This window comes from Urocampus carinirostris, chromosome 3 (genome assembly GCF_059441175.1).
Source record: "Urocampus carinirostris isolate Australia breed hairy pipefish chromosome 3, RoL_Ucar_1.0, whole genome shotgun sequence".
Lineage (NCBI taxonomy): Eukaryota > Metazoa > Chordata > Actinopteri > Syngnathiformes > Syngnathidae > Urocampus > Urocampus carinirostris.
In genome coordinates, this window is record NC_142351.1 from 1,961,079 (window position 1) to 1,976,571 (window position 15,493).

The following is a 15,493-nucleotide window of genomic DNA, read 5'->3' on the forward strand; positions in this document are numbered from 1 at the left end:
ATCCAACAAAGCTGTGGAAGTCCCTTCTCAATGTTTCTTCATTTGCCTCATGTTGAGGTTTTGGAGTTTTTCCTTGCCCTCATGTAGGTTTTAGATCAGGGGATGGTGTTACAATAGTCCGTAGTCTGAAATAGTCTGTGGTCTATGCAGCCCTTTGAGACTCTTTGTGATGAAGGGCCAAACAAATAAACAGGACTTGACTTGACTTCATTTTCCTCATGTTGGGGTTTTTGAGTTTTTCTTTGCTTTCATGAAGCTTTTAGATCAGGGGATGGTGTCATAACAGGCTGTAGTTTGCAATCATCTGTGGTGTATGCAGCCCTTTGAGACTCTGTGATTAAGGGTGTCACAAATGAACAGGACTTGACTTGACATGTTGAGGTTTTGAGTTTTTCCTTGCCTTCATGTCGGTTTTAGATCAGGGGATGGTGTCATAATAGGCTGTGGTTTGCTATCATCTATGGTCTATGCAGCCCTTTGAGACTCTTTGTGATTAAGGGCATCACAAATAAACAAGACTTGAGGTTTTTGAGTTTTTCCTTGCCCTCCTGTAGGTTTTAGATCAGGGATGGTGTCATAATAGTCTGTCTTTGATCCGTGCAGCCCTTTGAGACTCTTTGTGATTAAGGGCGTCACTTATTGTGGATGCAGAGCCGGAGCTAAGGTGAAGGCTAAGCGGCTAGCGGCGTTATAAGTCTTCAGTACCGTCCGTAATCATGGTACCAAATAAGACGGAGGAACTGACTGTGCTGGTGGAAAACATCAAAGCGTACAGGGAGTGTAGTTTGCTGTGTTTTACAGAAACGTGGCTCACGTCTAGCATCCCGGACGCCAACGTGGAGCTACCCGGCTTCAGCGCCGTTAGGGCAGACAGAGACACAAAAGTCTGCGGGAAGCGGAGAGGAGGCAGACTCACTATCTACGTGAACAGGAGGCGGTGTAACCCTGGACACAAAGATTTTCTTCTGCCGCAGGGACGTCGAAATTTTGGCCTAGCGTGTGACGTCATCCACTCTGCTGTTGCTAAACTACAAACACAGCACCCCGGGGCCATCCTGTTGACAACACAAGTATACTGTTGGAAGTGTGAATTTTCTTACAAGGATGGATAAAGCATCTATCTATCTATCTACACGAGCTACGACGGCCATCGCGACACTAAGATTTAAATCGACGTTGCCGGACTCGACGGCAGCTGCTCCGTCCATCGACAGCTCCCCGTTAAAGACCCGCTATATAAATATCTCCCGTTAGCGACTTAACCCGTCCCGAATGCCAAACAAAAAAGCCGAGGTGAATCTGTTTAGCCTATAGCAGCCTGTAAATTGCCACGGCACTTCAATGGGTAATAAACCATGACCAAATTATTTTAATAATGTCCTATGTAAATCTTTAATGTCGTACTTATATTTAAACATTATGTCGTATACTTTCTTTCAAGTTATGCAGTCAAGCAGTGATTTTCAACCACTGTGCCGTGAGAAATGATCCCGATCTGTCCTTTCAAACACACGTTGAGAATATGACTAGAACAGCTTTCTAAAGAGACTGGGTGGGACGAAGAAAGAGAGAGAGGGAGAGAGCGGGAGAAAGAAATGAATAAAAAGAGAAGTTGTGAGAGAGGGGTAAAGAAAGGGAGAGGAAGAAAGAATTTCAGAGAGAAATAGAAAGACAGAAGGAGAGAAAAGGAAAAAATGAAATTAGAGCAAAATAAGTTAAAAGACACAGAGAGAGAAAGGGACAAAGAGCAACAAAGGAAGAGAAAAAGAGAGACATAGAGAGTGAAAGAGACAGAGACAGAGAGTGGGGTAAAAACAGGGTGGAAAAGAGAGAGAGAAGAGAGAGAGAGAGAGAGAGAGAGAGAGAGAAAGAGAGAGAAAGAGAGAGAGAGAGAGGGAGAGAGCATGGGAAACAAAAGATAAAAAGTTGTGAGAGAGGGGGAAAAGAAAGGGAGAGGAAGAAAGAAATCCAAAGAGAAATATAAAGACAAAAGGAGAGAAAAGAGAAAAGAAAGCGCGATGGGTAGGAAGAGAGAAAGAGAAAAGAGAGAAAAGGAGGTTAGAGCCAAAGAAGTTTGAAAGACACACAAAGAGAAAGAGACAAAGAGCAAGAAAGGAAGAGTGAAAGAGACAGAGACAGAGAGTGAGAGAAAAGGGATGGTATAGAGAGAGAGAGAGAGAGAGAAATACAAGTAGAGTGTCTTTGTTGGAGGCACCTGTCTTTGGCAACATCAAGTGGACCTATTTCAACCTGCAGCTCGTTTTTCTTTTGCGCTTTTCTGAGTGTTGTCTCACGGGCCGGATTCAATCCCTTAGCGGGCCTGATCCGGCCCTCGGGCCGCCTCTTTGACACCCGTGCCCTATGCTGTCTCAGTCCGATGCAAAGATTATAATTCAGGCGTTTGTGACCTCCCTTCTCGATGACTGCGACGCACTACTCTCCGGTCTCCCCAAGTCCAAAATCAAGATCCTTCAGCTGGTCCAAAATGCCGCAGCGAGGTTTTTAACGAAGACAAGAAAGTCTGATCACATGACCCCGATTTGAGCTAACCTGCATTGGCTCCCTGTTCGCTTAAGATGTGATTTGAAGGATCTGTTGGTAGTATACCAAATCATGCATGGACTTGCTCCCTCATATCTTTCAGATTGAATTTCCCCCTATGTTCCGGTCCGGAGCCTTGGCTCTGTGGTCTACTAGTGATCCCAAGAGCCAAGAAGAAATCCAGAAGGTTGAGAGTGTTCTCCATTCTGGTCCTGGTCCTATTGAATGCCTTTTGAGATTCAATCTACAACCTCAGTGGAACTGTTTCAATCGAAGCTTAAATTACACTTTGACTCTACAGCATATGAATAACCGAAATTTTATGTTGACTATAACTGTGTATTATTATTATTATTTGTGATTAAGGGTGTCGCAAATAAACATGACAACGTTTTTGAGTTTTTCCTTGCCCTCCTGTAGGTTTTAGATCAGGGCAGGGTGTCAGAATAGTCTGTGGTTTGCAATAGTCTGTGGTCTGTGCAGCCCTTTGAGACTCTTTGTGATGAAGGGCCAAACAAATAAACAGGACTTGACTTGAGGTTTTGAGTTTTTCCTTGCCCTCATGTCAGTTTTAGAACAGGGGATAGAGTCATAATAGTCTGTTGTCTCTTATAGTCTTTGGTCTGTGCAGCCCTTTGAGACTCTTTGGGATTAAGGGTGTCACAAATAAACAGGACTTGACTGAGGTTTTGAGTTTTTCCTTGCCCTCATGTCGGTTTTAGATCAGGGGATGGTGTCATAATAGTCTGTAGTTTGCAATAGTCGGTGGTCTGTGCAGCCCTTCGAGACTCTTTGTGATTAAGGGTGCCAAACAAATAAACAGGACAAAGTTTTTGAGTTTTTCCTTGCCCTCATGTCGGTTTTAGATCAGGGGATAGTGTCCTAAAAGTCTATTGTCTCTTATAGTCTTTGGTCTGTGCAGCCCTTTGAGACTCTTTGGGATTAAGCGCGTCACAAATAAACAGGACTTGACTTGAGGTTTTGAGTTTTTCCTTGCCCTCATGCCGGTTTTAGATCAGGGGATGGTGTCATAATAGTCTGGGGCCTGCAATAATCTATGGTGTATGCAGCCCTTTGAGACTCTTTGGGATTAAGGGCCAAACAAATAAACAGGACTTGACAATCTACATTAGTATTGTCATGACCCAGAACAGGATCAGGACCCAAACGCGTGACGATTCTCACACAAGTCTTTTATTTTACTGGAAATGGGGAGTCATGCACGTTGAGACTCTTTGGGATTAAGGGTTATACAAATAAACATGACTTGACTTGACAATAGTAGTCTATGAAGTGATAGTAATAACCATAACAATCCTAAGGATGTGGCATTGTTTTGTAAGCCTGGGTAAAAAGCGGCGTTCCTCTCGTCACGGCAACCGACAGAAAACGCATGGAGAAAAAAAAAAGTGGAAAAAAATGGAGCAAATGTTCCAGCTGCGCTTCCAAAGGTGAAGTCATGGCTTCACACACATTCCTTTTGGACTCTGGACAAACCTTCCCAGGCGTGGTCACGCTCGCGTAGACTCCAGAAAAATCACAAGAGGGGAAATCTCCCGCTGAAGCAAACCCAAAGAACAATCCTTTCCGACTCGTCAGGTCTTCGGCCTCCCACCATCGTAACTTTCTGCATTCTTATCTGCGGCAAATGTTCTCCTCATGGCATGACATTCCAAACTCCGGCACAAGAAACCTTCTCACGCGTGGGACACGGCAACAACCAGAGTGTCATGAAATAGAATACTGGCCCACGAATAGGCGGAACAAAAACATGAAAGAAAAACGATGCCAGGCATGTACTATATACATACATTTGGTTCTAACAGAACAAAACATGAACTTGAAATCATGTTAAAAACATTCCCACATGTGGAAATAACAACAAGAGAACCGTGGCAACAAGACCATGAGATATAACGTGGGTAAACAAATGAGCTGTAACTGAAAAAAACATGAAAGGAGACAACACTAAAACCATTCCCACGCATGGACACGGCAACAGAGTGTCATGAAAAAGAATACTGGCCCACTAAGAAGCTGAACAAAAACATGAAAGAAAGCAATACCGGGCATCAGATGAAACAATTGGGTTCTAACACTAACCAGTTCTAACAGAACAAAACATGAACGTGAAATCATGTAAAAATATTACAAACATTCCCACATGTGGAACTAAAAACAAAAGAGAGCCGTGGCAACAAGACCATGAAATATAATGTGGTTAAACAAATGAGCTGTAACTGAACAAAACATGAAAAGAGGCAACACTAAAACCATTCCCACGCATGGACACTGCAACAGAGTGTCATGAAATAGAATACTGGCCCAGGAACTGGCTGAACTAAAACATGAAAGAAAGCAATGCCGGGCATCAGATGAAACAATTGGGTTCGAACACTAACCAGTTCTAACAGAACAAAACATGAACGTGAAATCATGTTACAAACATTCCCACATGTGGAAAAAACAACAAGAGAACCGTGGCAACAAGACCATGAAATATAACGTGGGTAAACAAATGAGCTGTAACTGAACAAAACATGAAAGGAGGCAACACTAAAACCATTCCCACGCATGGACACGGCAACAGAGTGTCATGAAATAGAATACTGGCCCACGAATCAGCTGAACAAAAACATGAAAGAGAAGCAATGCCAGGCCTGTACTATATACATACAAACTGCAATGGTGGCACAGTCCCTGAACAAAACATGAACAGAAGACATGTTGGGTTGCTACCGACCTGTAACTGGAAAAAAAACATGAAATTAAGATGACGTTGGGCAAGCTGGAAGTGCCCCTATATACTCCATGTAACATCATATTTTGAAAAAATTCACTGAAAGCTCCCAAACACAGAACATGAGCGTACAGAACATGAAAGTAACTAGAGCATTTTGTTATCGTCAGTGCATGGTTGAGATTTGTGACTAAGGATTGATGCTCAGGCACACCAAGTGAACAAAACATGAACACAAGACACGCTAACTAGCTGTGACGGAACAAAACATGAAAGTAAGAGGAATGGGAGAGGCCTTATATACTCCATGTGATGTCATAGAAACCCACTGAAAGCTCCTAAAGACAGAACAGTAACGTACAGAACATGAAAGTAACTACAGCAATTTTTACCGTCAGTGCATGGTTAAGCCTTGTGACCAACGATTGCCGCTCAGGAAATATCATGCGGGCACACTAACTGAACAAAACATGAACACAAGACACGCATCGTGTGTTGGGTCGCTAACTGGCTAACAAAACATGAAAGTAAGAGGACACCGGACAAGCAGGGAGAGGCCTTATATACTCCATGTGATGTCATATTCGTAATAAACCCACCAAAAGCTCCTAAAATCCGAAGAGGAACGTACAGAACATGAAAGTAACTACAGCAATTTTTACTGTCAGTGTATAGTTAATCCTTGTGACCAACGATTGCCACTCAGGAAATGTCACGCGGGCACACTAAGTGAACAAAACATGAACAGGCATCATGTGTTGGGTCACTAACAAGCTGTAACTGAACAAAACATGAAAGTAAGAGGACACCGGACAAGCTGGGAGAGGCCTTATACACCCCAAGTGATGTCATAGGAACCCGCTGAAAGCTCCTAAAACCAGAGCAGGAACGTAGAGAACATGAAAAGAAGAAGAGCAATTTTCCCAGAAAGTGCTTGGCAAGCGTGAGCAACCGTTACCGCTCCCCCCGGGGAGCAGTTATCATTGAGTTAAGCGCCCTCCTGAATTTTGGGCCGGGGCCCGTAAAGCCGCGTGTCGATTGGGCGGAGGTTGCCTAGCGACCCTGGGCTAATCCAAACACGGCGCAGCTGCCGCCGACACCGGGAGAAAAAAGCTTGTCGGGTTTTGGCTGCGTTACGGTTCCGTCCCGTCCCCCCTCGAGTTACGCGTTACCCAGAAAGTTACGATTTCGGTACAAATCAACTCGCGTACAAGCCCACCTCCTAAAACTGCTCTGAAGTAGTCACATCTTTAAAGAAAACGAAATAAACGTGTACTCCTGCCTTTTCATATTTCTTAACTTCTTAACAGTTAGCCGAGACACTCCATATCCATGTTGGCTTCAGACCACTGGAAGATCTCCTTCTCCATTTCTGGGTACTGTCCAAGATGTTGGACTTAAAAGAAAAAGATCTAAGCGTGTACTGCTGCCTTTTCATATGTCTTAAATAGTCCAATCTTAAAAGCTTGCAAACCAACAGTTAGCCGAGACACTCCATATCCATGTTGGCTTCAAACCACTTAAATATCTCCTTCTCCATTTCTGGGTACTATCCAAAATGTTTTTTTTTTCCTCCAGTCATTTTATAGTTCCTAGTTAGGCCTAGATTTGAGTGTATATGGTAGGGAGAATATCTACATGAGGAAAATTTCAGCACTCTCAGCTTACTTGAGGTTTCAAAGAATGTAGCTAGTAGTGTGAGGGTTGTCGGTCCGTTCTGCAGAATTATTCGGTAATAAACAAGTAGTGGAATAATGCAGTAACGGAATGACAGTAATGGTACAAAGTTGTATTAATACTGTTTTCGTTCTGAAAAGAAAAAACTATTTCAAGAAATACAGTACTAAAAAAAATACTATAATACAAAAATACAACTACGGAAATATTACTCCCAAGATTTACAATAATAACACTACATTAATATTACAAAAAATACTCATGAAATAGGACATACATACTACTATCAAAATACTACAAAAAAATTACAGAAATTCAAGTAAAATACTACTTGGGAAATACTTTAAAAATTACTTTGACAAAAATACAACTTATATCATACTACAAATATAAAAAAAATACTGTAGAAATACGCCAAACATGCTATGAAAATACAAAAGAAATACTAGAAAAATACATCAAATAATATGCTATAGTAATACTTAAAAAATACTTTGACAAAAGTACTACAAAAATACTACTAATCTAATTCTACAGATATACAAAATACTGTAGAAATACTCCATACATGCTATGAAAATACAACAGAATACTACAGATATGCATCCAAAATCTACTACAGAAATACAACTGCAGTAAATTACAAAAATACTGCAGATGTACAACAAAGAAATGAAGCAGAAAGTACTATAAGAATAATTCAGCAGAAATACTACAAAAATTCCACAGAAATCCAACTAAAATACTACTGAGGAAATACTTAAAAAATACTTTGACAAAAGTACTACAAAAATACCACTAATCTAATTCTACAGATATAAAACATACTTTAGAAATACTCCATACATGCTATGAAATTACAACAGAATACTACAGATATGCATCCAAAATCTACTAGAGAAGTACGACTGCAGAAATACTACCAAAATAGTACAAAAAAATAATACTACAGTAAATTACAAAAATACTACAAGAATAAAAAAATACTACAAGAATAATTCAGCAGAAATACTACAAAAATAAAACTACAGTAAAACTAAAAATACTACATATATATACATAAAAATATACTACAGAAATACTACTGCAGAAAGACTACACAAATACTAAAAACCACAACTGCGGTAAAACTACTACCGCTTTAAACAGGGACGTAGTGTATTATTTGGGGCGCTCGTCTTACGACCGCAGAGGTCGCGGGTTCGATTCCCAGGTGGAGTGTGGTAAATGCCCTTGGGCATGACCATAAACAGAGAACTCTGCTCTCAGTGGGTGTAAAGTATGTCGTAAAGCGCTCGTCTCGGGACCAGTAATACGCCGGTTCTATTCCCGGCAAGACACTGAACCCCCTAATGCACGGGTGTCGAACTGGCGGTCCGCGGGCCAGATCGGGCCCACCAACGGTTTGAATCCGGCCCGCAAGACAACCGTGAGAGAAGCGCAAGAGGAAAATGAGCTGTGGTTTGAAATATTCCCACCGGATGTCACCCGAGCCAGTTAACACTTGCAAAACAATTGTGGTCGTATTTCTCCATTTCTTTTTTATTTATTCCTCCCTCTTTTTTTTCTCCCGATCACGCTCTCTTTCTCTCTCTTTTTATCTTTCCTCTATTTCTCTCTCACTCTTTAACTCTTTCTTTTTCTCTGCCTTGCTCTCTTTCTATTTTCTCTCTCTCATTTACACTTTCATTCTCTTTCTTTCTATTTTTCTCTTTCTTTCTCACCCTCTTTCTTTGTCTCTTTTTCTCCCGCTGACTCTTTTTCTTTCTGTCATTTCACTTCTCTTATTCTTTTTATCTTTCTCTTTTTTTACTTTCTTTTTCTCTCGATATTCATTTCCCCCTTCTTCTCCATTCATATCTCTATTCTGCTCTCTTTTTCTCTCACTGTTACTCTGTCTCCCTTGTTCTTCCCATCTGTTTATCGCTCTCTCTCTTTCTCTGTCTTTTTCTCTATTTCTCTCTCACTCTCTAACTTTCTTTTTCTCTGTCTTGCTCTCTTTCTATTTTCTCTCTCTAATATACACTTTAATTCTCTCTCTTTCTATTTCTCTCTCTTTCTCTCTCTCTCTCTCTCTCTCTCCCCTCACTTTGTCTCTTTTTCTCCTACTGACTCTTTCTGTCGTTTCACTTCTCTTATATCTTTCTCTTTTTCTTTATTCACTTTCTTTTTCTCTCTCTATTCATTTCCCCCTTCTCCATTCATACCTCTATTCTGCTCTCTCTTTTTTCTTTCACTGTGTCTCCCTTGTTCTTCCCATCTGTTTATCGCTCTCTCTCTTTCTCTGTCTTTTTCTCCCTCTCTCTTTTTTTTAAACTTACAAGTCTGGCCCCCGTGAGATTTTTTTGTAGCATTTGTGGCCCCCAGCTAAAACCAGTTGGACACCCCTGCCCTAATGTAAGCGCCTTGTACGGCTAACACCGCTATCGGTGTGTGTGTGAATGGGTAAATCCATCCGCTCCAGGGAAATGAAGAAGTCAAGGTCACAAGGACCGCCTCCGACACCGCAGGACAGAGATGAAAGACGATACATTGGAATACAAACTAACTAACTGAACAAAACCTGAAAGTCAAACAACACAACTGAGTGAGGTGATATCAGTGCTGACCCCGAGCCAGTTTTGGGTGTGGGCTCCCGGTATGTTGAACTGGAGCTGGGAATTCCGTCCCCCCCTCGTTCCCTCCGTCTCTCCGTCCCGACTTCACACTTTGCCGTGCCTCGAATCGTAAATCTCCGTCTCGTGTCCCGTCCCGTTACGTGACTTCTCCGTTTCGGGTTCCGTCAAAATAGGATTGATTGACACGAAAGGAATCCCGACGGGACGCCTTGAGGAAACAGAACAAGGAAGTTCGCTAGGATCCGCAAAACCGATACGTCGTGTTGAAGCAATCAAAATATGAAAGTAGGATACGTCGGAACTCTAACCGAACAAAACATGAAAGTTGGGTGTTTGTTGCTCGCTGTAACTGAACCAAATATGAAGATGGACCGTGTTAGCGGTAACTGAACCAAATGTGAAAGGAGATCATGCTAGCTGTAACTGAACAAAATATGAAAGGTGACGGAGGATACGTGGGAACTCTAACCGAACAAAACATGAAAGTTGGGCGCTAGTTGAAACACTAACTCGCTTTAAGTGAACCAAATATGAAAGGAGATCATGCTAGCTGTAACTAAACAAAATATGAAAAGTGATGGAGGACAGGTCAGAACTCTAACCAAACAAAACATGAAAATTGGGCACTCGTTGAAACACTAACTCGCTGTAACTGAACCAAATATGAAGATGGACCGTGTTAGCGGTAACTGAACCAAATGTGAAAGGAGATCATACTAGCTGTAACTGAACAAAATATGAAAGGTGACGTAGGATACGTCGGAACTCTAACCGAACAAAACATGAAAATTGGGCGCTCGTTGAAACACTAACTCGCTGCAACTGAACCAAATATGAAGATGGACCGTGTTAGCGGTAACTGAACCAAATATGAAAGGAGATCATGCTAGCTGTAACTGAACAAAATATGAAAGGTGACGTAGGATACGTCGGAACTCTAACCGGACAAAATATGAAAATTGGGCCCTCGTTGAAACACTAACCGCTGTAACTGAACCAACTATGAAGGTGGACCGTGTTAGCTGTAACTGAACCAAATGTGAAAGGCGATCATGCTACCTGTAACTGAACAAAATATGAAAGGTGATGTAGGATACGTCGTAACCCTAACCGAACAAAACATGAAAATTGGGCGCTCGTTGAAACACTAACTCGCTGTAACTGAACCAAATATGAAGGTGGACCGTGTTAGCTGTTACTGAACCAAATGTGAAAGGAGATCGTGCCACCTGTAACTGAACAAAATATGAAAGGTGACGTAAGATTTGTCGGAACTCTAACTGAACAAAACATGAAAGTTGGGTGCCGCAAGGGTGGAGCAATAACAAGTATGACAGCGCAACGAGACTATTAAACTTAATTTTTGGATCAGTAACTAGATCCAACTGAACACGACATGAAAGGCAGACAACACAGGATTCGATAGCACCCTACCTAGCTAATACTTAACAAAACCTGAAAATTAAACGACAAGTTTTGCACTCATGCGTGGATGGAACAATAACGAGATTGACAAGACAATGAGACCGTGAAATACAACGCTGGAGCACCGACTGGATCTAACTTACCAAAACAGAAAAGTTAGACGACACAAAATTTACACTCGCGCGCAGACAGAACAGTCTCAGAGTGCCAACACAACAAGACAATTCAACATAATCTTTGGGACACCAACTGCCTCTGACTAAACAAAACAGCGAAGTAAGATCCCACAGGGTTTGTTGAGACACTAACTAGCTGTAACTGAACCAAATATGAAAGTAGATAAGTTTAGCTGTAACAGAACCAAATATAAAAGTAGTTCATGCAAGCTGTAACTGAACAAAATATGAAGATGGACCATGTTAGCTGTAACTGAACCAAATGTGAAAAGAGATCGGGCTGGCTGTAACTGAACAAAATATGAAAATAAATTATGTTAGCTGTGAGTGGACTAAATAGAAAGAAGTTCATGCTAGCTGTAACTGAGCAAAAGATGAAGATGGACCATGTTAGCTGTAACTGAACAAAATATGAAAGAAAGACAATACACAATATGTACTCACATGTTTCTGAAACAATAACGCCAAGATGACAAAGACTATCAGACACATTTCTTAAGATAGTAACACGCTCTAACTGAACAAAACATGAAAGAGGAACAACCCAGGGTGTGGACTCCAACACTAATAAAACAGTAATGGTGTTGACAAGAGAGACAACACGTGACTTGTCAGGACACCATTTGTCTATAACTGAACCAAACATGAAAGTTGGGCAACACAAGATTTGCACTCGCACGTGGATAGAACAGCAACAAGAGTAACAAGACAACAAGACAATTAAACATAATATTTGGGACACCAACTGCCTCTGACTGAACAAAACATTGAAGTAAGATCACACAGGGTTTGTTGGGACACTAACTAGCTGTAACTGAACCAAATATGAAAGAATATCATGTTAGCTGTAACTGAACCAAATATGAAAGTAGTTCATGCTAGCAGTAACCGAACAACATATGAAAAGAGACACTGCTGGCTGTAACTGAACAAAACATGAAATGAAGACAATACACAATATGTACTCAAATGTTTCTTAAACAATAACGGACAAAGACTGTTAGACACATTTCTTAACGTACAAACATGCTCCAACTGAACAAAACATGAAAGGGGAACACCCAGGGTGGGGACTACAACACTAATAAAACAGTAAGGATATTTATAAGAGAGACAACACGTGACTTGTCAGGACACTATTGATCTATAACTGAACAAAACCTGAACAGCAACAAGAGTAACAAGACAACAAGACCATTAACCATTGATTTTGAAACATGAACCGCTTGTAACTGAACCAAACCTGAAATAGAGACCACATGTGATACAATAACTATAACTCGACGAATAATTGCGCTCCCTAGTGGATGCATCAATAAATACACCACCGAGATAATCATTGAGCCTCGTTTTGGGGACACTGACTGGCTCTAACTGAACAAAACATGAAAGGGGAAAAACCCAGGGTGTGGACTCCAAGAGAGACTTCATGTGACTTGTCAGGACACTATTTATCTATAACTGAACCAAACATGAAAATTGGGCAACACAAGATTTGCACTCACACGGGTAACGAGACAACAAGCCCATTAACCATTGATTTTGAAACACGAACCGCTTGTAACTGAACAAAACCTGAAATGGAGACCACATGTGATTCACTCATTACCTATGACACTGACTGGCTCTAACTGAACAAAACATGAAAGAGGGAAAAACCCAGGGTGTGGATTTTAACACTGACAAAACAGTAATGCTATTGATAGGAAAGACAACACGTGACTTGTCAGGACACTATTTATCTACAACTGAACGAAACATGAAAGTTGGGCAACACAAGATTTGCACTGACACGGGTAACGAGACAACAAGACATTTAACCATTGATTTTGAAACACGAACCGCTTGTAACTGAACAAAACCTAAAATGGAGACCACATGTGATACACTCATTACCTATAACACTGACTGGCTCTAACTGAACAAAACATGAAAGGCGATTTGAGTGACAAACTGAGTTGCTTTTGCTGCTCCTCACAAGTCATATCTTGAAAACTTGAGAGAAGTATCAAAGTTCTAATGAAAGCACCGAAAAACGCAGAACGGGACATGAAAGGACACCTGACACCTGAAGAAGCCAGGGATTCTCTCAGTTAACAGAACAGGAAAGCGAAGTCAACTTCCTTCTCCGAGAGGTGTTCCACTCACCTTTTTGTCCGGAGCATCGGCGGACCCCTGCAGCTGCATTTTGCAGCCGCCACAGGCGCGTCCCCCCCTGCCAATCGTCCCTCACGATTGACCGAGGGACAACGTGATTTCCTGGACACCGGCTGCTTTTCTGGCGAGGCCGAGCGTGTCGGGGCGCTTTTCCTCTTTTCGGCTCGGGGGCTTCCCCCCCTGCCTCGGGGGAGTCCTCCGGCAGCCCCCCGTGGCTCCTCCCCTTTTTGCCAAGCTCCTCCCCTTTCGCCTATTTGAGGGAGGGGTTGACTCCCACTCCCCTTGCTCAGGAAGATTTACGGAATCTGAAAATTGTGCTGACAAAAGGAGAAGGTTTTCCTTCTTTTCTCCTTTCACTTTTTTTTCATCGTGCATTTTATGGCTGCTGCGACTTATACTCCGGTCTGACTCGAACATGTTTAAGAAAGAAAGTATGCCTTTCAGGTTTTGTACTTGAATACCACTTCCGTACTCTAGTGCAACATAAACATGTCTTTTTGGATTATTTTTACGCATGAAATGAAAAAAATACCACAATTGTATCTGCCCATGTATACTGGAAAAAATATGCTATGGGAATACTACAAAAATACTAGAGTTTGAAAAAAATACCACAATTGTATCCGTCCATGTATACTGTCAGGACCAGAACAGAAACAGAACCCACTCGCGTAACGTGTACCACGATCCAGAGTACCATAATAGAACAAAATGAATACTACAGTAAATTACAAAAACTCTACAGATATACGACAAATAATTCAATAGGAAAATACTACAAGAGTAAAACTACAGTAAAACTACAAAATACTACAGATGTGCATAAAAACACTACTACTAAAACACTACTTAGGAAATACTTAAATAAAAAAAAATTAAAAAAAAATATGCTATGGAAATACTACAAAAAAAATAGTTTGAAAAAAATACCACAATTGTATCCGCCCATGTATACTGTCAGGACCAGAACGGAAACAGAACCCACGTAACGTGTACCACGATCCAGAGTACCATAATAGAACAAAATGAATACTACAGTAAATTACAAAAACTCTACAGATATACAACACATAATTCAATAGGAAAATACTACAAGAATAAAACTACAGTAAAACTACAAAATACTACAGATATGCATACAAATACTACTACTAAAACACTACTTAGGAAACACTTAAATAAAAATACATGAAAAAAATTGCTATGGAAATACTACAAAAATTCTAGAGTTTGAAAAAAATACCACAATTGTATCCGTCCATGTATACTGTCAGGACCAGAACGGAAACAGAATCCACTCGCATAACGTTTACCACGATCCAGAGTACCATAATAGCACCAAATGAATACTACAGTAAATTACAAAAACACTACAGATATGCAACACATAATTCAATAGGAAAATACTACAAAAATACTAGAGTTTGAAAAAAATACCACAATTGTATTCGTCCATGTATACTGTCAGGACCAGAACAGTAACAGAACCCACTCGCGTAACGTGTACCACGATCCAGAGTACCATAATAGAACAAAATGAATACTACAGTAAATTACAAAAACACTACAGATATGCAACACATAATTCAATAGGAAAATACTACAAAAATAAAACTACAGTAAAACTACAAAATACTACAAATATGCATAAAAACACGACTACTAAAACACTACTTGGGAAATACTTCAAAAATACTTTGACAAAAGTACGACAAAAATACCACTAATTCAATACTACAGATATAAATATATTGTAGAAATACTACATAGATGCTATTAAAATACAACAGAAATACTAAACAGATACATCAGAAAATGTGGAAATACTACAAAAATACTAGAGTTTGAAAAAAATACCACAATTGTATCCGTCCATGTATCCATGTCACGACCAGAACGGAAACAGAACCCACTCGCGTAACGTTTACCACAAGTTTTATCGAAGGAACCAGGAAGGGCTGCGCCCATGATCCGGGGTTCGCTGTTTAATATCGATTTCCAGTTTCGTTCCTGTCTATTATTGTCCTGTTTATTATTCTCTCCAGTTTTCGTTCCCGTCTAGTTTGTCCTGTTTATTTTCGATACCCTGTTTTGATATCAATCTTGTCTGTTTCGTTGTTTATTATCGGTTTCCAGTTTCGTTCCCGTCTAGTTTGTCC

At 40.7% G+C, this 15,493-nt stretch overlaps 2 protein-coding genes across 4 annotated transcripts in view; one reads left to right on the forward strand and one right to left on the reverse strand.

Annotated features, from left to right (window-relative positions):
• The window catches only part of LOC148368257 (uncharacterized), a 541,253-nt gene that overhangs the window by 403,777 nt on the left and 121,983 nt on the right, over positions 1–15,493 (forward strand). The gene's annotated exons all lie outside the window — the stretch shown is intronic.
• The window catches only part of LOC148368268 (zinc finger protein 385A-like), an 85,637-nt gene that overhangs the window by 31,132 nt on the left and 39,012 nt on the right, over positions 1–15,493 (reverse strand). Inside the window, exon 1 of one of the 3 annotated variants that reach the window (XM_088330248.1) lies at positions 13,326–13,469. The exons of the other annotated variants lie outside the window; for them this stretch is intronic. Coding sequence (XP_088186374.1) covers positions 13,326–13,364 — 39 coding nt within the window. The 5' untranslated portion in view covers positions 13,365–13,469. Of the gene's footprint in view, positions 1–13,325; positions 13,470–15,493 lie in introns of those variants that run through there. 3 annotated transcript variants of the gene reach the window in all.